This window comes from Patiria miniata, unplaced genomic scaffold (genome assembly GCF_015706575.1).
Source record: "Patiria miniata isolate m_02_andy unplaced genomic scaffold, ASM1570657v1 HiC_scaffold_6, whole genome shotgun sequence".
Taxonomy (NCBI): Eukaryota; Metazoa; Echinodermata; class Asteroidea; order Valvatida; family Asterinidae; genus Patiria; species Patiria miniata.
In genome coordinates, this window is record NW_024037073.1 from 15,870,983 (window position 1) to 15,894,539 (window position 23,557).

At 41.2% G+C, this 23,557-nt stretch overlaps 1 protein-coding gene across 2 annotated transcripts; it reads left to right on the forward strand.

Moving 5' to 3' along the window:
• The first annotated feature begins 7,145 nt into the window (after positions 1-7,145).
• LOC119743399 (proline-rich protein 36-like) lies at positions 7,146-22,370 on the forward strand. 2 transcript variants are annotated; one of them, XR_005273019.1, is made up of 5 exons: positions 7,146-7,609; positions 9,181-9,282; positions 14,433-14,523; positions 16,824-18,078; positions 22,358-22,370. XR_005273019.1 is itself a non-coding variant. In XM_038219791.1 (4 exons), the coding sequence occupies exons 1-4, from the start codon at positions 7,568-7,570 to the stop codon at positions 18,002-18,004; spliced, it is 1,416 nt and encodes a 471-aa protein (XP_038075719.1). In that variant the 5' UTR covers positions 7,146-7,567; the 3' UTR covers positions 18,005-18,774. The 2 variants fall into 2 exon arrangements, 1 of the variants encoding a protein (XP_038075719.1); XM_038219791.1 differs by lacking the exon at positions 22,358-22,370 and having other exon boundaries at positions 16,824-18,774.
• The last annotated feature ends 1,187 nt before the right edge of the window (positions 22,371-23,557 follow it).

Here is a 23,557-nt window from a genome sequence, read left to right on the forward strand (position 1 = left end):
GCATGCATGTCGATTTCATTTTACCTTGTGCTATATCCTTTTCCACAATTGGTGTTTTTTTCACGAAACGTGGGCTCGTGAAACATTTCTTTCTTGTTTAACTTAGTATTTTTGTTAAAGTGATCTTTTTTCAGTCGGAATGTAGCTGAGCTTGCACCGCATGAGCAATAATACTGATGGTTGGTCGGCCCATGCTTGTTTCGGTTTTTCCCCACTTCTATTAGATATGAGTTATTGGATGACAGGCGTATACTAGCCTCAATTTCAAGGGGAGGTGTAGGAGCGGATCCAGGAATGTTTGCAGGAGGTCAGGCCCGTCAGATTAGTTTAAGTCCGATTTCTTATGTTACGGACAGGCGGGCATGATAGGTTACTATATAATTGTTATACAATGTATATTGTTTTTTTGGGGGGAAAGGGTGTCAGAGCAGGAGGCCTCCTCCCCCCCCCCATCCGCCCCTGAAGTAGGGTGTTTTTCCTTTACAAAAACTATGAATACTGGGAACATGAACTATTTGGGAAGATTTGGGAGGCAGTTTCAGCTTACATCACAAGAGGACCTTTTTCCCAGCAGGTTAAGGCGTGTCGGGGAGGGGGGGGGGGTGCGGGAGGATGAGGACGATGATGTCCCAGGGGTGTCCCTGTCCCATAAGCACCACTTTGCTGCCATCAACAGCAAAAGAATGCTTTCGAAATGTTGGCGCCCACGGCAGTCATTAAGCCTTAACAACCGCCCTTAAATAGGTTGCTTTTTAAGAGAGGCCCACTTCAGATAAAAAAAAAACCCGCATTTTACAAGTCAATGAGCGTCTCTTCAATCAGACATCTTCAACTACTTTTATTTCTCAACAGTCATTCCGTCGTTTCCAGCCACTTTTCCCACGGCCCTAAGGCCTGAAGGGACAGCGGGAGAATGATAGAAAAGACACGCTCTATTTTAGCCAGCCAGCGCAGCCCCGTCGCCAAATATTGACAAACAGGCTTTGCGCGACTAAAGAAAACAATGAATACGTAAGAACACGGCAAACATTCAACATTTGATGTCTGCCCGAGGTTGCCATACACTTAAGAATAAAGGAGTATGTTTCCTTCTCCCCGTAGTAACAATTTGTCGCAATTTGTTTGAGTGTTGCCTGGGAGGCAACCACAATAATACTGGATGCCATCTGTTATTTTGATAAGAGTGTTCCGATAGCGCCGTTCAAAATAGGTGTTTTGCCGTCGACGTGTCAAAAAAAATTTTGTTTTTCCTAAGGATTGGACGCTGGTTCACGCCCGCTTTAACAGGATTCGATAAACTCAAATCGCAGTACTCGAGCACTTGAAGGAAATACAAATAAGGGCAAAGCATCAGCATTTTTTGTTGTAATTATGTTGGACACAATGAGGGCGCTATTCAGAGCAAACTGTTATTTTTGTAATTTTGTAATTTTGTATATACACAATTTTGCATATACACACAAATTTACCCAAACCGAATAGCGCCCTCTGTCATATCTCAAAAAGGCGCAAATGCGGGTCCACAGTACACGGTTTCGAAACGACTTGCTTCGGCTTCGTCTTCGGTTTAAGGACGGATTTTAGGCCCCCAACTTCTGAAACTCCAGCTACATTTTGGTGCCTGTTAAAGGAAGTTGGAATAGTTTTGTTTAGTTTGCCTCTCAGTGATTAAGAAGTCGGAGGCAAAGCCGACTGAGCCGAAGACGAAGCAAAGCCTGGGTTTCGAAAAAACAAACAAACAGAGAGAAGAGGAAACAGCATGTCCGCCTGAACACTTACGTCGCCACAGTACATGGTGTCCAAGGAGAACAAGCTAGGAGAGCCTCACTTTCGTTCCCGAATGGCGATTCGTATACAAAGAGCGAATTGAGGTCGCGATTGATTTTGCTGAACACACTGATTTCGCATTGTGTCTCAGACTGAGAGGGGAAAGGGTGATCAGGAATTTAGTTGCTAGCCATATTTCACTGGGGCATCTGTCAACCTAGATCTTGCAGGACATGTCCGTGCTCCCTTTAAAAGAACCACAGAATATGAAAAACCAGGTCAAACTGTCAACAAATTGAAAAACCAGTTTCTGACAACAGACGATTTTAAGTAGGCTACCTGATATTTTTTTCTCCATTATTGCGCCAACACAGAAATAATTATCAGGAGGGTTCACTCAGATCAGAGTACAATTTCATCATGACGCTGCTATAAGCACAATGTGTTTCTGCCTCTGTCCGTTTTAGGGAAATCTTCCAGGCCCATCACCCGGCCTATTTTAACCAAAACGATAACTTGGATTGGAGACCACTAATAATAAACACCAATGACGAATGCCTAAAATCAAGGAACACTCCCAAAAAAGGCGATTTCTAGGACAACACTCACGATATCCAGTAATTTCTCTCTCTAGCTGTGGTCATTCGCCACCTGAAGCCCATCGCCTTACGAACAACGACCCCCCCCCCCCCCAATAAACTGCAAACAGAGCAAATATAAATGGGGTGCGATTCCAAATTTCTCAGAAATCAAATCTCAAAGTCCGTTTGGATCTTTATATTGGACGCTTTAAACCACGGCCACAAAACTGACCATAGAAATCGATTGCATGCAAATCGTGATTTGGTTGACTTTGACAATTTTGGGCCTATTAAAAAAAAGACGTATTCCCGGTCACTTCTCACCTCAAAAATATGTATATATTTGTTTCGATTGCTACTTTCGTGGCAATATAGAATGTTCACTTTTGAATGAGACATTAAACAAACAAACAAAATCCACCGACGTTCAGTTATTGAATTATTCTTCAAAAAGTCGAATTATTGGCTACCAGACAGTAATTTGGCTGTCACAGAGCCGGTGGTTTGCGTACAAAATCATAAAGCTCTTTTTCAGAGGGTTTTCAGACGCCCAAAATCGGAATAATATGTTGTGTGTGTTTATTCGTTAGGCCTAAAACGAAACATGCAAATATTGCAAATTCGTTTGGAGAATAAAATCCACTTTTTCGAAGAGCATGGAATATTCATCTTCAATTGGCCTAAAATCCAAGGCCTTTATACCGGCCATTTCGGGTACGCACTGAAATCAACCTCGTTCCCAGGGTGTCTTGCAGTACGCTCCCACCACTACCTTCTCTCTCACCCTGGTATTTGATCATTTGCATATCCAACATTTTTGGATACGTATGCAAAAATGAGGAATGGTCTGGTGCCTGCCTGTGCTTTTGCATCAGCGTTTGTTTTTGTATGTGGTGTCTGGGGTAAAAACAGAATCAATTCGTCGCGACGTGAGTTACAGAAACACAACTTTGAAAATGTTGCAATCTTATCCAGCCAATATGCAGTATCACATTTCATATTAATTTGAGCAAATTGGGAAGGAAAGCATTATTTTTGAGAAGGTGTGGACGTAATAATTACAATAAACGTGAAAACACGTAATACACGTTGAAAATAACAACACCAAGTACACGATATAAATCCATTAATTGCTAATTGCGCTATCGAATCAGGATACAGGAAGCAAGTTCCCATCCCACGGCTTACTATTGGAAACGAGGTTGAAATAAAGTAAGCCCTGGGGACGAGATTGCACTGAACCAAACCCTAACTCCCCACCCACCCCCCCCCAAAAAAATATTGCGACCCGCCTCTCCCCTGGACACAAATCTCAACTCTTCTCACATTCCGTACCTGTTGAACCCTATTGACTGCTGCTTGCTGCAATCTCAGCCCATAAAATCTGCGAGATAAGACGTTATCTCTCCCTGGATAGGGCAATTAACTCGTGACTCATTTACTTTTCCCACGCTAACAGAATGGACCGACTTGCCAGGCATGACATAGAATGCATTATTATCAGCCTTGTTCACACAAACACTATCTATTTGGTGTCGTCAATGATTTGGGTTTTTTTGTTTTGTTTTTTTTTTTTTTTTGCAAAGGAGCGCAGAAAACAATTGGACGTGTAGTTCATCATTTTGGGTTCATCATCGCTCGATGGGATTAATCGCAACTTCCACACGGACAATGTACTTCACTTGAAAATATTGTAAATTTGTTTTTTTAAAGGTCGTGTACATTTTGCTGGTCACTACACAAGCGAGATTTGGATGATTCTGAGGTCGTTGCATTTCCTTGTACAGAACCCCAACTCCCTAGGCCTTTTTGCTAGGATGTAGCCTCAATCCTGCAAAATCCTCCAATTGGCCTCATGGAAAAATAGCATATAGCCTCAATCCTGCAAATTCCTCCGTTGTTTCTTGAATATGGTCCATGGAGGGGTGACCACTGCCTGAATCCTGCAAAATCCTCCGGCTATGACGACTGTCAATAGGCTGAGGCAGAGGCAGTGACATCCTGGAGCAGTGCGGAGGATGTCAAGTATAACCAAGGACTAAATTTATGCACGGCTGAGCATAAACAACACAAGGTCCGGCTCAAGACCTTGACACAGTGCGTACTCCGAAATCAGCAACGCACTTTGGCCATGTAACCTCAATCCTGCAAATTCCTCCAATTTGCAAAAAGGATTTTGGAGGATTCAGGGCGGTTAGGGACTTTTAATAGTCGTTGACAGAATTGTTCTTTACACGATGAACACGCAACAAGCTCACATTCACAAGTGTTTTTTTCAATATCCCATAACCGCATCTATGTATTTTTCCTGAAAACCTGAAAATCAAGAAGAACTAGAAATATGTCTGTGGACAAACACCAACTGTTTCGGTAATGATGTCATGATGACGTCACTTGAATTTGCAACACATCCTGGTTTAGGTGCATATCACGTTACAACCACATCCGACCTATAGTTCTTTAGATATAGGCCTTAGAAAAATGCCCCTTTGATGTGACGTCACATGACTTGTAATGACGTCATCACGACGACGTGACTTCAATTTTCATCTGTAACACGTCCTTATGTATGTACCTACAAAAAATCAACCCAATCAGACTTGTACTTCAGAAGATGGGCTTTGAAAAATGTACCTTTAGTGTCACGTAACTTGACGCCTGATGACGTAGTTCCTTCCCTTAAAGCGTGACAAAATAATAAGGAAAACGAAAAACTAAATGACCAAAATCTGACAATTAAAATGCTGTCAAGTTTGCCAGTTTTTTTATTACTTTATTTTATTTGATCGATGTTTGTAACAGATTAGTAAATACAGACAATCCCCATACAACTTGGACAAAATATAGTGAAAGCGCTATATACAGTACAGTACACGACAATCAATGTTAAACTACATGCTTCAAAACACATAATTTATTCCTGAATTTGAGCTAATGCTGCGGAAATCGAGCAGTTTTGACAAAGCAAGAAAAACACGTTTTGTCTTCAAGTGAAACTGAAACCGATCGGTTTTTCGGCTACCTTTTTTTTTTGAGTGGGTCAGGTAGCTCGAGTCAATTTGTTTGCATTTCCCACGCCTTAGCGGTCGATACAATGAAATTATCAAGGACCCTTCACCGCCTCGCGCACACCTAGTAAGTACATGCAGGTTGGCATGATCCCTGCTACACACGCCTACCTGCGTGGCGTGGCGGCAGACAGCAGCAAACGCATAAATCAACAATATTTCAGGTTAAAGGAGCACTCTCGATGCTTGCAATTCACCCTGTCAGCTAAAGAGTTATTTCTAAGTTTTACAAGCTCAATATACTACGCTTAGATAATTAGTTCCATTACAATCGAACCAGTTTGTACTAAGAGATGGTTGCACCATTCCTCCATGGTTGCACTTAAAAAAAATAATACTTATGAGTTGGTATACTGAGAAAACTTGATGAGCTAACTTTCAATAGCCTACTTGTGGTTGGAAACGCGAACAGAACTGAGTGTGTGCCTGAAGTGACGTCACAGCAATACCGCCCTCAGTTGACAGAATAACAGCATGGACATTGTAAGTATTGAAATAAAAAATAAACCATGTCTCGTTATTTTCAAACAGTTCAAAAAAATGGACGTTTCGAAATATTATTAATATGTTCAAAAGTAATCTCCATCATGTCACGAAGCCTTTAAACCTATCACAAAAAGTCACCGTTTATGGTCAACGCCCCCACCCCCACCCCCCATTTCTTTAAAAGTAATCCAGGGTTTCATAATTTAGCCCCCAATCTATAGGACCAATCTGCCCCTTTAACACCACTTTGCAGGCTGTAAATTACCCGTTGTTAAAGGCCGTTAAACTGTCATACGGGAAATATTATGAGCAATATGTTGGCAGTATAGTCACAGTCAACGATCAGCTGATCACGTAATAAAAACGAAATAGTCCATGCAGCAAAACGGAACCCGCAAAACCCAAAAGGGAAGCCTTTGAGATATAAATCATATTTCTGGCATAATAATTATCATGACAGGTTTCGAGACTAGTTAGTTGACGTGCGGAATTTTTTTTCACAATGGGTATTATGACGGTTTGAAATCAAAATTTGTCGACTCCAGAATTTCTTTACCTGCATGCACAAAAGACGGCGACAAACAGAATGAGTCATGACTGTTGTTAAATTTTCCCCAAAAAATTAATGAAGAGACTTCTCAAGGAATGTAAAAAGTCCAATACACGTTTCCTGTCTGTTGACAACTTTGAAATCTTTATAATTACTCTCGTCTGCACAAGAAAAATTACTGTGAACAAGGTTCGTCCGATGTTCCGATCACGCTCCCACAGGGATTATAGAGCAGGCTTAATTCCTTAATCCGCACAGATTTAACGAGTTTATCTTTTTTTAGTCTAGTCGGCAACATGTTTACTGTCTGCACTGCCAGCTAAGCCGGCACGAACAGAAGAAGTCACCGCGGTTGCACCGCGAGCGCCCACGGGACCCGCGCCCACCGCACGGTACACAGATACCGGTGGGAACAATAGCCAGGGCACGTGCATTACAGGTAAAAAAAAAAAAACTGCAACCAACACCTGTGCGACAAACAACGCCGGCAAGTCATTGTTAAAAGACAACCACGGCCCCATTGATAAAAACCGTGTCGCCGCAATAAAAAAAAACCTTTGGCCAATCAGCGGCCGCGTTACGGCCCCGCTTGGAGACAGCGCCTCGCGAGGTCTGTGCCACTCGGCCAATCGCGAGCGGCGTCTTAATCGTGCGATTCGCGAGGCCTCCTTTTCTTTTCTTTTCTTTCCCATTCTTTTTTTTTTCTTTTCCGAGTACGTGTGTACTGTGTGTGTGTGCCCCTCATGTTTTGGCATGCGTTGCGTGTGGCCTAGCCGGTGCGATACGGGGATGAATGCGTCGGAATTCAGGCCGGGCAAAGCGTGGGAAATGTCGCGAGACTGACTTCACACGGGCATAGATTTGAACAGACAAGGGACCGTATGAATAGAACCTTTGGTTTTAGGGGGAGGTAGTTGTGTGGGCCAACGGCACGCACCCCTTTTATTTCACGTCAGACCGCTCGCGCATTCAAGCCAACATATCGCATTCCGATACAACAGGTGAAATACTTTTGGCACAAATAATAATAATAACAGTTTTTTTCCCTTCCCAAGAACTTGGTTATGGTGTTTATTCAGTGAAATCAGCTTGATGACAACTTGCCGGTTTGAACAATGGCGGGGGATAGGACATCAAAAAGTCAAGAGAAGCGTAAGGTATATACTTCTATTGTTTATTCTTTAACTTTTTAATAATTTTACTCTACATGCAGCTCTTCAACATGTGATTTAAAAGACTGTGCCACATCTTTAAAAGCCAAGAAAGTTAGTGTCTCATGTGGACGTGGACAAAATTGTTATTTATTAAATGATGGAACAGCAAAATATTATTTCAACTTGTTGGCTAAACACCAAACAGTTAATAAACTGATGATGAAAATTTGTGTAGCTGTATAATGAGCGTTTTTCCCCCGGCTGATGCGTTGACCGAATTTCGTCGGAAGTTGTCGTGGGGCCGGCAGATGAGTTTGACGGTGGCGAAAGCGCGCGACGGTCGCGTGCCGGCACGAAGGCTGCTGGCTGGACGCTTGCCCGCGTATACCGTCGTCCGGAAATCCAACACCCTCATCTTTGAGGCTTTCTGATTGGGTGGAAAGCCGTGCCTCAACTGCTTTCTTATGACGGGGACAGACCAATAGAGTGCATTGTTTTAAACATTATTCAATTCTATCTGGGAAAGTGGAAAGGTTATCAGGGAAACAGCCCAAAAATTAAAGTGCGCGGCAAAAAAGTGGGGAAAGCGCCCTTATTTTTTCAGAGGTGTGGCTGCATAGATTGTGTGTATCTGAAAGTTTGGCATGTTATTATTCTAAAACTTTTTGGCACTATTTTCCTCTTTTGAGGGGATGGATGTTTTATCTGAAGTGTTTTTTTTTCTTCAGTGATTGCCGGTTATATTTATGAAATAACGCAGATATGAATAGCAGGATGAGTCATGTTATTTCTATCGAGCCACGTTGGCAAGTGAAAACAGACGTTTCTCGCGCAAAATTGAGTTGAATACAACAAACTGCATATTTCAAACCTACATTGAAAAACAATGTAGTCGGAAGGGCGTAAAAATTCTGACTTTAAAACTACCTAAACGAGTAGGGCCTAGTCCGTGCTTGAAGAAATATAATTCAATTGAAATTTACAAGCACCGTGAATCAATTTTGTCATCAATATTGCGGACAGCATACAAATATGCCTAGAATCCGGAGGGGGGGGGGGTGGCTCAATAAAAGTCTTTCTCTTAAAGAAAAACTGAAAGTGTGCAAACTGACAAGGAAACTGCATTAAACTGAGAGAATTTTAAAACTTAAAGGTATTATTCACAACATTTGCAAAAAAAGGTTTTTTTGCCGATTCGAGGAACAATTACAATATATCTGAAGCAGGTTATTAAAAAGCTAGCTTGTCGAAATTTCAGCTCAGTAGGCCTATGGATGTCATACTACTTTTTTCAGAAAACTGTGCAAACAAATCTTCATTTTTCTCGACACAAAGCTTAGGTTCGGTTAGAAGTGCGATGGTTTTGCCCCTATTGCGAGCAAATGATGGTATTTCTTCTGATATCCTCGAAATGACAGCATAGTAGACGCAGTGATTTCACAGGATGCATTTACTATTATTTACTAACAATCGGGTAGGATATTTTGTCAGTTGCATTTTTGAATGTTTGCAGATTGTGTCCTTTAACTTTGACAATATTTGTCCTTTTGTTCCTTCTCCAAATTGACTCTCAGTCCTCCAAGCCGCAGATGGAGAAGCGGAGACGGGCCCGCATCAACGAGTGCCTGACCGATCTCCAAGGAATCCTGGAGACTGCCAATAACGGCCAGGAGGAGGTACGTATCAGAAACTTTTGGAAAGCTGACTTTAAAAACAGAATCACATTTTGTTTTTTATGAATCGAGTTTTGCTTGGACATCTAATAAAACAGTTTGAGGCCTCAGTGATGTGTAAGGTTTACATTGGATCATTTGCTTTTTGCGCATTGTTTTCGTTTGAAGCAACATAAATGCTCGAAAACTTAAAGCTTGAAAATACCAAGAAACGAAACTACCAAATTATTATGAAATCTGTTACTTGATTGTAAGTGAATAATAGTCTCAAGCATCCTGTGAAATCATGGCACCTGGTGGCTGTCATTTTCAAGAAAAGTGGAATTTTTGTATCAATTTCCAACGATGGTTGGCCGACCATCGTTGGGAAAAAAATGGACTTTTATCAGATACTACCCACAATTTACCACATTTGTTTAGTCCACAAATGGGTAACACATCCGTGAACCGGTGCAAGCCAGCTAGTTGTCTGGTTCCCTGACCTGACATTTCCCCGACAGATTGCTCCGTTTCGTCTGAAGTAGGGCCAGGGAACCAGACTACATGAACAGAATTTTTTCTTGGGTTGTTTTCCAGCATCTATGAACACAGAACTTTAAACATGCATGTCAGTGTAGCACTATTTGCTATAAAATACTAACCCCCAAATCCATCCATTTCTGCAAATTACAGCAAAAGCAAATGTTGTATAATACCTTTAAGTTAGGCGCGTAAAAACTAACCTGTTGGAGTTTTGGCTCAGTGGATACTACAAATTTTGAGAAAACACAGCACAATGTTTTTGGTCTCGTATTAAAAAAACGGATTCCCATTGCTCTAAATGCATGCACGTAAAACAATTGTGCCGCGGGCCGGGTAACCCTATTTGAAACCGCCTTCAATTCAATGGTTTTGTTCTTTTCTTTTCGAAAGATACATATTTCAGACTGAATAATTTCACAGGGTATTTGACACCTGTCCTATATCTTCGTTTTGAGCAAGGTTTCTGATATGAAATCAGTATATGTTTCCGAGTAAATTGCAAACGATCCTGCTTTAAAATTGAAAGTGACTTATTAAACAAAGTCAAATTTATTTCACAGCATAAAACTGAAACATTAACACTGTACCATTGCATGCCTCAAATTTACATGTAAAACTTTACAATTCTAACCCGTTTGCTTCATAAATTATTTCGTGTCAAGAATGGTCTATAGAGTTCGATATCTATTATAATGGCTGACCTTAGGCCACAAAGGTTATGTTCAATGCCACCGATATACCAATATTGGCATGCTATCAAAATGTTGATAATGGGTCTATTATAGGGGGGGGGGGTGAAATAGGAGAACCATTTTTTTGTGTGTTTTTAGCCAGGTTACGAAAACCTCGAATACATCAAAATTTGTTGTTGGGGGCGGGGGGGGGGGCATCTTAGTAGCTTCCAATAATAGAGGGCGCTTTTATACAACCGCACAAATGTAGTGCGATTGCATGTTTCAACATACTTTAAAGGTAATATACAACATTTGCTTTTGCAGTAATTTTCAGAAATTGATGGATTGGGGGGTTAGTACTTAATAGCAAATATTGTTGTTTAAGGTTTTGTGATGATAGTTGCTGGGAAACCAAGAAAAAATGCCGTTCTTGTAGTCTGGTTCCCTGACCCTACTACGAAAGGGGGCAATTTATAGACGTCGGGGGAATTGTCAGGTCAGGGAGCCAGACTATAGCTGGCTTGCGCCCATTCCCGGAATTCAAGTGTATTAACCGAGTTGCAAACAATATGTGTACTAACTAAATTTGGTAAAATTGGGGGTAGTAATTTAAGAAAAAAATGAGTCAGTCAACGATGGTCGGCCGACCATCTTTGGAAGTGAATACAAAAATTCCACTTTTCTTTAAAATGACAGCACACCAGGTGCCATGATATTTCACAGGATGCTTGAGACTATTATTCACCTAAAGTCAAGTAAAGGTATTTCATAATAATTTAGTTTTTTTTTTTTTTTGATGTTTGCAAAATGCAAATGTTGTTTATTACCTTTAATCTCATGCGGTTCACTTTCGTATTCTTTACTTTTCTTATCTGGAACCAATACGTCGGTAAAGAAATATCTCTACGGCGTCACCTCAGAGAGAATACTTTTAAGATTAAAAGATTGCTGCTAAATGTCACACTGGATGCCACAAAAGCTGCTTTTTCAACACATTATAAGAGACATGACCCAAGAAAAAAAAAGTAAAGTTCAGTAGGCCTACATGCACTTCTTGTCTATAGTCTTTTGGTCTGTTGCTTTTTTAAAGGCGGTTCGTGGTCGAAATACTTCAAACTGTCTTTCAACAATTTGCCGATTTGGAAGAAAAAGAAAATATACTCCCTGGATTTGTTTATTTACAAACCGAAAGTGTTTGTTACAAATCGAAAGTGTTCGGGTAACCGAAAACAGGATTAGGCCTACTCTGTATTCTTTCCAAATAAATGCATATAATAAACTAGAGAGCACCCAGAGAGCGCAAACCTTCGCCAAGGCTAAACAATTCCCCGCCACATTGTCAGTACACCCAAAAGAAATACTCGCATAAATGGTGAAGAATCCATTACAAAAATATCCTGGATCCAGACCCAGATCCGGATCACTTCCAAAATCTAATCGATTGTACTTGTATACCAAGGACCACCCCTAAAGAGAATTTCATGAAAGTCTGTCCACAACTTTTGAGTTATCTTGTTAACAGACACACCAATCAACCAACCAACCAACCAACCAACAAAATCCGCCGTAAAAACATAACCTCCCTTGCGGATGTATAGAGAACACGAGTTGTGTCTGTAATTCAACAGAAAACGTACAGGGCCGTTTCGGCTAGTTATGAGAAAATGTCGGTATTTACAGCACTATAACTACAAGAATGGTCTGTGGATATTCCTGAGTAAATCAACATGTATAATAAAGAAAAGAAAAGAAAAAAAACAGGGGCGGGAGAACGTCACTTTAACGCACCCGTGTGTTGATTTTGCACTCCAAAAGTACATGATTTAGGGGCCATTGATTGCCATGATTCTCAAGTTCCACCCCTCTCCAAAAAAAAAAAAATTATAATTACATCTATCTATCTATCTATCAAACAACAGTCATGTGCGCACCGTGCGAGGTGGCGAGTCAAGGTCTACGGGGAACGAAAACTCGACCCTATATTAAAAGTGGCGGCCGGTATAGATAAACGCCAACAATAATCTTGGCACCTATTGTTATTATTGAGTAGGCCTACCGTGTCAATAAATATACAAACACTTTTTGGGGGGGGGGGGCGGCAGATGACGTGTGGGCTATTATTATTGATTACGGTTTTGCGGTGCAAGAATGTTATTGTGAATTCAGTCACATATTCGTCACGTATACTTTGCGGAGAAGTGAAAAGTTTGACAGCGCATGTCAAACAAGGTCGCTTTGTTGTGTCGTGTCCCGACCCGGAAGTAAAAACCCTTTTGAAGAAAAAAAACGCGTTTGCCTCTGCGGTTCATTTGATGAGGAAGAAATACACGACCCTTAATATTCGAGTTTATGGCGGATTCAGGGTGGAAAAGTTACTTCAACCGTCCTACATTACGACAGAGGACCAAAAAAACCAAACAATTCGACGACCAACCGACCAAAGAACGGAAAACCAAACGGCCACCGGCCGACCATTCCACACACAAATACAGTCCGACACACAGACAGACGGACAGACGAAGTAACAATAAACAAGAACACAGCACTATTGTGATCGAGTTGACGTCATAATCACCAGTCATGACACAGTGCGTCAGGAATGCCTTTGTCAATGTTCGTTTCAATGGCTTTTCACTTCACTGAATGACGGATAAGTGTCATAATATTAATCATTTCTGGTAATGAAACCAAGGATTCCTCAAAAGCTCCCTGGGCACTGTAGCTCGCAAGCCTGAAGAAACCTGTGGAGAGAAGACATATGAGAAGAAGTTACAGTTTTACTGGTGGGAGGAAAAGCCCAGAAGAATATTCTGGGGAAATCCACGGAAGCAGGCATGGACTGAAAGCCCAATCCACATATTGGCCCAGGCGGGATTCGAACCCGGGTCACAGCGGTGGAAGGCGAGGAAAGTACGGCTACGCCATTATAAATGGCTTGATAGGCACACAATTTTTACAAAACACTTCATGTATTCTACATTAGTCTTCTCTCAAGCAGCAGTATACATCATCTTGCCGAGCCATTCCTCAACTTTCATCAAATCCATCATGAACAGAGTACAGGGAAACAATGATCACACTTCGGGAAGTATATTAACATTTCTCATCACATCGGCATATACAATACACAAGGTTGCAGACCAATAAACTGTTATATAGACATCAGTGATAATACCCACTTCCAAAAATTATGAAAAAATACTCACAACTCTCAAAGGTGTTTGAGACACACATCAAATTAAAGCTTAAATCATCATCTTTCATTTTCTGTTCAATTTTTGTTGGGTTTAAAATCCGATGACTTCTGGGAGAAAATTCCATCCAAAGATGATCGCCCCAAAAGTAGTCATGAAGCCCAACCCCATTTTGGAAAAGGATGCCTACGCTCCATTGCAAAATAGAGCAATAAAGAGGCCCAATTTCATCTGACTACAGAAATATACGAGCTTGCAGTCCTGTTCCCGGCTCCACCATTCTTCATTTTTTTTTTACAAACCCTCAAGTTCATATGGCCCACAAAATTCTCCAAAACCAGAGAATTTGAGGGCATGCAAATCGTGATTTGGCCGGCGCTATGGCTTAACCTCGTAGTATACTGGGTAATTTCAGGCCTATTTACTGGCCTGCACTGCTCTGTTTTGACCTGATACTTGCAAGGGTCATGCAGAGTAACATTTTTCTGAGAAAAAAAACATTTTTACCAAGGTTTCGGGGTCAAAATGACCCGGGAAATGTTCCACAGAAGTGACATTAGGTCAAATATAGAACTGGATATGGGGTCTATTCTGACCCGGAGCTTTTGAGATTATGTACTTGGTACTTGGTTGGTGGTCCTCCGAAATATTCCACCTGTAGGGAATTGTATACAGGAGGTTTGGTGTAGAGATTGTGCTAATTATAGCCCTGGCCATGAGTTTCATGTTCGATGGTTAAACTCCCCATGTAATTGTTTTCCAGACCACGGGGGGCCATTCCAAGAGAGAGAAGGCGGAGATACTGGAGCAAACGGTTCAACTTGTGAAGCGTCTTCGCCGTCAAGACCAAATAGGTAGGCCCACTCTGGAATTTGAAAAAAAAAAATACAATCCCTTTTTAAATTTTATTTCACACCCAGTAACCTGAGAATAAGGTCTGAATTGAAAACACGATATTTTGGAATGACCTTTTTCTTGCCATATAATCGCATAGACTTTTAAATTAGCAAAGTGGGGATCGATCGCGAACATTTTCGCCACGGTCCCGGTCCACCTCTGGCCCGAGACCACTCCGCCCCCCCCCCCAAAAAAAAGGCGTGAGGGAGAAGAATGGAAATGGTTTATCTTCTGGTGGACGACATCTAGTTTCCCAAGGATACCCGATGACGGTCATCTATTTTTCTCTATAAAGGCTTACCTTCTTCAAGTCCCAACTATAGTCGGTGATTTTTATTTTTTTTTGGGGGGGGGTGGCCATTTTGAATGAGCTGAAGATTAGCATCGTGAGCTTAAAGCCCTAGGATCATTTTGTGCATCTACCCTAAAAGTAACCGACCGATTTAATTATCTAAAAGCTTACTTGGATTAAAGATCGTCTTATAGGTTTTGTGCAGGTTTTTTTTTTCACTATTATCTCAAAAAGTGTAATAATATCCACGAGCTCAACAGGTTAGGTTTTGAACAATACGAACAAATTTGCATGAAAAGCGGTTAATGGCCTTCTATGCTTTGAAGATTCAGTATAACAGCCACGAGATGATCGGCACATAAACCGGAGATGACAGACACCGGGGGAAGAGGGGGAAATTCCCAGTGGGTCGATCGAGGGGTCAAAGGTCAACTTAGTCTACGTCTCCAGCCGAGAAGCGCAGACCTTCAAATCCTGCTCATATTGCACGCGCAACTATACCAACCTATTCAAAAGTCTTTATTGAACAGTTACATTGGGGGGGGGGGGGGGACAAAACAAGGTTTTAGAAATAGAAAACTGTAGTTTATTAAGCATGGTATTCTATCCCTAGTCAGCTTCGCTCTATAATTGCAATAAAATGACTGACAATATCCGAAACACGTCACTGGCGCATAGGTCGCGTGACTCGTCCTCGTGATCAATTTGTATGCACATATGTATTGCGCATGCGCACGCACAATGCTCAACCGCTGGTTGCTAAGCTTTCCCACAGGATCGCGCATGCTCACTTGGCCCAAGTACAAAGTGATCACGGGAAGTATCTGAGGGCTTTGCACTGCTATAATCGCTGACACGGAATGATTACAAACGGATTAAAAAAAGACAGATTTGTTCATGTAAAGATCAGATTTGTGTGCTTAGCCCTTGTGTTAATCTGCTCCAGCCCCGGATTAAGGGGAAGAGATAACATTCAAGATATTGTTTGTCCACTTATGGACAGAGTGACCTCTTTGTCCCCTTCGGTAGATTTAGTTTGATTGACTTGGCAGGATTATAAAGGGTCGGTGAGGTGAATTTTTCTTAGGAACACATTTTTTGCAACTTTCTACTCCTCTTAAATGTATGAAAACTATTTGACAACCTCTTTTTGTTAATTTTATTGAAAAGTGCACTTCTTTAAACTTTTTTTTTTGTACAATATGCTTTTCCCGGCAGCTGAGGGCGCTGATGCTGTGATGTCATTTCAGGAAGACACTGTTCAGTTTAGGAGTTTCTGTTCAAATTGTGAACCTAAAAGTAGTGCTCACTGAAAACATTAGTGAGAAAAGTTTGCTCATTTGGGTTACTGCCGGCCATGTTCTGACGTGACACAATCACGAATCTCATAAGAAGAAAAGACAATCTGCGACAACAAAGCGTCCAAAATGCTGGCAACGGGTGCTGGGGTTTCTGCCTGAAATCACATCACATTATGCCAATTGGCATTCGCATATAAAATAAACCAAAAAGGCACCAAATTAAAATGCCCTTGGTTCTTCTCACTACCACGTCTCTCATGGAGAGTCACACGGGGTGTATCACCCTCATTTTTAATGCGCGCTTTATTTGTTTTTGACGACCGTGTTCGAGGATTCCGAACACCACTTTGAACGACATCCTCAATACTCCACCCAACAATGGTTGTCATCACGTCAAATAATTACTTGAAGGGAATTTGAATAGAATATTACCACAATATTTTTAAAGGGCCCATGCAATGTAATTGTTTCAATGCAATCCTAGGAAATGCACCTTTGTGTCCCATTTGAAGGTTTAGAAATAATTTATTCGATCAAGCCCGAATGAAAAGGGTCTTCCTTTAACCCTTTTCTATGAATACACAGCTGTAAGAATCTTTAAGGGGAAGAAGAGAATAATGCTTATTTTTATCTAATAAATTTTAATTTCATATTTTGAACGCAGGAATCTCCAATGAACCGATTCCCCAAGCGCAGTATCGGGCGGGCTTCAACGAGTGCCTGAACGAAGTCAGTCGATTCATGGAGGCCAACAACAGCGCCCTCAACGTCGAAACGCGCTCGGGGCTCCTCAACCACCTTGCGGGATCTCTGGGCTCCTGCAGTAGCAACAACAGCAGCAATGGCTGGAGCGCCAGCGCACCACCAGGGCATCGGCAGTTTGGACCGGGACTTGGCAGTATCGTGCCCCGGGAGGTCGTGGTTCATCACGGTAGGCCGAGTTCCGATCGCCCGGCGCTGGCACCCGGTGCTGCAACCATCGTGCAACAGTCACCACAAGCCCTCGCCACACCACCCAAAGTCATGGTCCCACCGCTACCCCCGGCCCAACCACCACCCACCGCCCCGTCCATGAGCTCCCAGCTGCAGGCCGGTGCCAATGCCAATAACGCTATCCCCGTCCAGCAATCTCCGAGGAAGGGTGAGCACCCGATCGCAGCCTGCGTCCCACCGCTGGCCTCAGCGAACCCCGGGGTCACACTCCCGGTGAATATCCCCCAAGCCCCAGCAGGTCACGTCGCCCTGGTCCTTCCGGCTCACCTCCTCGGCTCGTTCGTCGGCGGCCAGTTTGCAACGGGCCAGGTGATCCCCCTGTACCACCAGCAGAGCGGTTCCCCCGGGGTAGTCCAACAAAGGGCACTGACCACCTCAGTGGCACTTCCTGCCGGGTCAGTGGGCGTGTCCTCGTCAAGCCCCGCCCCTGTGCGAGGCTCGAAACTCGACAACCAATGTGCAACCAGTTCCAGCAGTGTCGGGGCGGGACCGATATTCATTGTGCCCAGCCCCAATTTAGGAAATCCCACCAACATGGCGCCTAACAGTGCTAGACCAGTGGCACCAACAACGCCCTCTCCGTCGTCTGTCCACGCCTACCGAGGAGGCGTTCCAGTACTACCTTCAAATCCGTCAAGCGCTCCAAATAGCGTGGTAGCTATGGAAACAAGAAACCAAAATGGCGTCGTCTACGCCCCAGCCTCGCTACCAATGCAGCTGTACGTTGCGCCCTCTGCCTACGGTGGTGGCGTCAACGGCCCGTTCGCGAATGGTCTTTCTTTGCCAAATCCATCAACCTTAGCCATGGGTCCTCATTGGCGACCGTGGGGTTGGGATCAGGACCAGAGATAACCGAATTTCGAATCCTGTTTACAGACGCAGCGATACAATTCAAACCAAACATGTTAAGAAATCCACATTCGAAAGTAATTGTGTCTCGAAAACAGCTTGTTACTTTAAGCCCACAGAACATTAAGATTGTTAATTTTTCCAATACTGACAATTTTCCGGCATGATATCTAAATTTTCACGCAGTTAACAAAACAGGCTACAACCCAATCGGTACCCCATATATCTGGACGACAGTGCCGTTATGACATGGAATTAAAGTCGCAAAACATTAATATTACCAAATTTGACACCCATACTTAAAGTTGTTATCCACTTTCTGAACATATTTATTTGAAACTAACAATAATCCTTTTAACAAACGATATAAACATGTACTTAAAGGTGGGGCTAATTCCCTGTGGTAAATTATATTATATCGACTTGTTTTTAACCAAGACAAAAGAGATACTTTTCGTTAACCTTTCTCTTATTAACTAGAAACTCCCCTTTCCTATACGATTATTAACAGGAACTTCCTAAATGGTGGGGCGCCCTCTACAATTAACACGATTACAATGAGGCTTGCTGTGACGTGGTTTGTGATGTGTGATGTGCAGTGGAACGTTCAAAGTGATATTTTTTACACATTTATATTTCTGTACGCAACTCAGTGCTAACTGTTTTCTTTGTATAAAAGAAGTGTTTATGAGATTTTTTTCTTTATATTGTCTTCCACAACTGATTATTTAATAAGACTTTTAATAAAAAAAAAATGAAAAGTAAACGGAAAATGAACGTGTTGCCATTTATTTCTCAATGATTGTTCGTGTCGCTAAATTCAAAATGTTGTCATCAAATGTGTAAACTTATTTATAAACGCGTCAAAACATTTATAAAGTGTCACAGATATGCGTTTATATTTGCGTTCAGAAGTTAAACATAATGTGTTCAGTGTTGATTTATAAACGCGTCAAAACGTTTATAAAGTGTTACAGATATGTGTTACAGATATGTGATATTTGTGTTGAGAAGTTAAACACACGGTTTTACAGTGTAGTATTTTCTTCAGCTTGAGGATTACGAATGGTGTTTGAAAGTACAAACCTAGACATTCAATGCATGGTTATGGTTTAAAGTTGGTCTCCCTTGCTATTTTTGAGTTCTACCCCCAAAAATAGATTGTGTTGTTTAAATTGCAATTTATGTATTTATTGAAAATGTACGTTACAAAATAGGCTTTCTCGGCCAATTTCCTAAAATGTTCATTCACTTCTTAAAATCGGTCATTCATTTTCGTCTGAATTTGAGAATCGCTCTGAACACGCGTTTTATTTTCGCTACCAGAGCATTCGATTCCATTTCAGTTCAATCAATGATGTGATTGAGCAGCACCTTTCGTTTATGTCCATTCAGATTCGTTTAGAAGACTTGTTTTTCGCTTTTAGATGGTGATTTCAAACATTCACCATTCTATTTCACTTTGAGTTTAATGCCATCGGCACCAGATACAATTGGGAGTTTCTTTTTCATTAATCGTCAATCAAATTAGCTGTACCTGAAATCAATTTAGAAAAGGTATGCTTGCGTAAATGAATAATAACAGTAATGTAATTTCTCAAAACAGAATGCACGGACAATCATAATGATTGAACTTTCGTTGAATTGAAATGGGATTAAAGATGCATTCAAATTCGGACGAAAATGAATGACCGATTTTCAGAAGTGAATGAACATTTCAGAAAATTGACTGGGAAAACCTATACATATGTGTTTCGAGATATATGCGGCCCATCAATAATTCGGGCGCATCTTTGTGCGTTATAGACGCAAAATCAACCTAAAAAACCGTAGTTTCAGAGGGTTGATCGAGAATGTCTTAACTGAAAGGCTTTTCACGATTAACGAAATCACAAGACACTTGGGTGGGACTCGAACCCATGGTCTCGTACATCCTTGTGCAGAGAACCTCATAAACGTAGAAATTCTATCAAAATTTAAGATCAGCAAATAAACTGCCATAGACCTCAGTGATAAATACCGCCTCTTCTCAAGATCACTGGGAAATGCTCGCAACTCTCCAAGTGTTTCACGCACCCATCCAATTGAAGCTTATTTCCTCATCTTCCAATTTCTGCTCAGTTTCTTTCGGTGGGTATATAAATTATGAGATTATAAATTATGAGATTACGGTGGGTATATAAATTATAATCCCATGACTTTTTGGGAGAACATTCCATCCAAATATGATCCTCCTTAAAAGTAGTCCTGAAGCCCATTGCCATTTTGAAAAAATGATGCCGATAATACGCTCCATCGCAAAACAGAGCAACTATTTTAGGGCCCAATTTCATCCAAATGTCACAGAAATACAATGGTGTAGTCCTGATCACGGCTTCCACCCTTCTTTTCATGGCCCACAAAATGCTCTATAATGGCAAAACAATAGAGGGCATGCAAATTGTGATTTGACTCACGCTTAGGAAATGTTGGGCCTATTTACTGGCCTGCAGCCTTTTCCCTATGCAAAATGGTTTACTTCAAAATTAGTCCAAATGCTCAAGGCCAAAAAAAAAGTCTCCGGTTTCTGGTATGGAGCTTGCCCAAAAAGTGGTGCGGCGACGCGGCATTTTTTTTTTTTTACCTGTTTTTTTTTTTGCTTCAAATGTCGGCGGATGACTGCAAAATGGTGCCCGACTAAACTTAGTGCAAATAATATGGGAGTCTAGAGAGGCCACATGAAGCTTATTCTCGATCATAACCCCATCTAAAAACACGTTAAAATTGTGCAGCAGCAGGATTCCAGTCAAACCAGTGAGTTTGGTGGTTTTGGGACATCATCTTTCATTGAAAAAAAACTTTTTCATTTTGCCGACGCGCATGGCTACGGCGACGCGCGCGCATACCAGAAACCGGAGACTTTTTTTTTTGGCCTTAAGTATAGGCTGTTTTAAAATCAAACAGTGAAGTATTTTGGAGGTATTTGCAGAGCAATGGTCAGAAAACGGAGACTGATTTTTTTTTTTGGCCCAATCCACAATGTACGTCATGAAATATCACATGAACAAATATTGATGAACAGCTTTCATTTTCAGAGAGATTCACTAATGCTTTATTTATCATTTTCCAGCTGAAAAAAAAAGCCAATCGATTCTGACTCGCTGACTGTATTATTATCGTGTCAGAGTGTGCGAATTCCCAGACTATAATCAAGCCTCGTAGCACATCCTTCTTACATGAGGCTTAACATCTCCCGTCGGTTTTTTTTAAATCCTGATCTCAATGACCGATTATTAAAAGACTCTCTTTTTGGGATCATATACCCTGCCAGTACCGCTCCGGAGGGGGCCCCCGGGCCGGGGTGTACCGGCATGTCTTGGGGGACATAGCCGGTACTTTTCCAGGAGTTAGAAAAAGTGACAGTGAATCTTGCTCAGTTTCTTCTTTTTAATCAAACAATACTGACAGGAACAATGAGGATTATACTGTTTCGTAGAATGCAGTTACAGAAATATGATGGTTAGGCCTATCTTAAAACCAAGTGTGAAATAAGGGAATAGAAGGGAGGCCAATATTGGAAATTAGGCCCATGCTGGAAATTAAACTCATATTATGAATTACGACCAAATTGGAAATGTACACAGTAAAAATTGAACAATCCAGCGGTTATCGTTTTAGAAAACTGATTATCACGATGAGAATACTAAAGGCTAATGATGATTGTTATTGCAATAGTTGTGAGAAAAATAGGGTATGAAAATGATGTTTAACGTTGAACACATGGTGATGCGATAGTACAGGGTGAGTCAAAGAAAGTGGAACCCAAACCCCAAACAATATATTTCAGATAAAAAAAAACTATGTATCACCAAAAGTAACAATGACTGGAAAGCCAATTTCATAAGCTACTATTAGATGAAAAAATTACTGAAATTACTCAATCCGTTCAAAGAATATCACCATTTAAACGCAATGACCCTAAAACCTGTTTTGTAAAAAAAAAAAAAATATTGTGTTTTGACTGCTTGGAACAACAAAGAAAATGACACACAATACTTGTTCAACAACTAGTGCACAATATCTTATTAACAACCCGTTAGGCAAACAATATGATTTATAAAATCAACTTAAAAAAAGAGAAAAAAGACGGGCCTTCAAAAGGACTTTGTTGAATATTTTAACCTTTAAACTGAGGTTTTATCGCTGGTGATGTTTAAATTGTGACGACGATTCTTGAAATCGCATTTTTGGACGAGACAGGTTTTAGAGTCATTGTGTTTAAATGGTGATATTCTTTGAACGGATTGAGCAATTTCAGTAATTTTTTTCATCTAAAAGTAGCTTATGAAATTGGCTTTCCAGTCATTATTATCTTAGGTGATACATTTTTTTAATAGGAAATATAATTTTGGGGGTTTGGGTTCCGCTTTTTGACTCACCCTGTATGTTGCAATATAATTATGGTGGTGAAAGTGGAGGTGATACTAATTGTAATGATAGTGATAATGGGTGATGAAAATGATGGTGATGACGATTATAATGATGACGAGAATGTCCACCACCTGGAATGGTAACGGCATCGACTCCTTTGCCTCGTTACCGCATTAAATAATTAAGTAGACGAGGGTCGGTATTCATTCTAAGATGGTCGAACATCATCTAATGCCATTCAGGAGATCTTAACTTCATCGATTGCCTACTTCAATCAACTGGTACAATCTCCCGCTTAGTAGCCGGGCCTGATGACCGCAAGCTGGGGTGGGTTTTCGACCGGGGATGTCTGTTAAAAATGGCCGGCACAAGCCGGTGCCACAGTAACCGGATAACAAGACACTTCATAAAATAATGTCCTCTCTGGATTTATTATCATAATGTGCCCCCCCCCCCAAAAAAAAAAAAAAATCGACAATGAATACTTGACTTTTTACAATTCATTCCTGATGCCGCCTACGGACTTTTGTACTGTGCAAAAAAAATATATAAACGTGGATAAACATGACAAAAAAATGGGTTCTCAAAACGTTTAAATTGCAAACACCGGTAGCAATTTTTACATTTTGGGAGGGATCTCTTTATTTTCTGGTTCATCTTCTAAGATGAACACAAAACGCAGAGGAGCGGATAACTTCCTACATTCAAGAAAACTTTTGCTTGAACTTTTATACTCTACAGGTGACGGTATATATGTGTGTGTGAACTTTGTCCAACACAGAATATATTTGGGAATCAATTTCATGTAATGACGGCATGCTACACTACACACAATAACAGTTGCAGATCTCGGTAGGCCTATAGGCGTGTCTCTCGTGCACCATGAATGTCCTGTGAAATTGCAAAATAGACTTTGTCAGAAACAGCAACCAGTGAGACTCAATAATTAATTATTCAGTTTTGTTTGTAAGTTTGTAAGAATTTGGTGTGCGAGCAATATAAGCCATCAGCCCATTTCCGACACATCAACAAACACATAACATATTCGTGTGGGAAGTACTTGCATTCGGGCGGGGTGCAGAACTTGGGGTTTTTTTCGCGCGCGCGCGCGCGGACAAGAATAGAAAAAAAAGTCGATAATCAGGG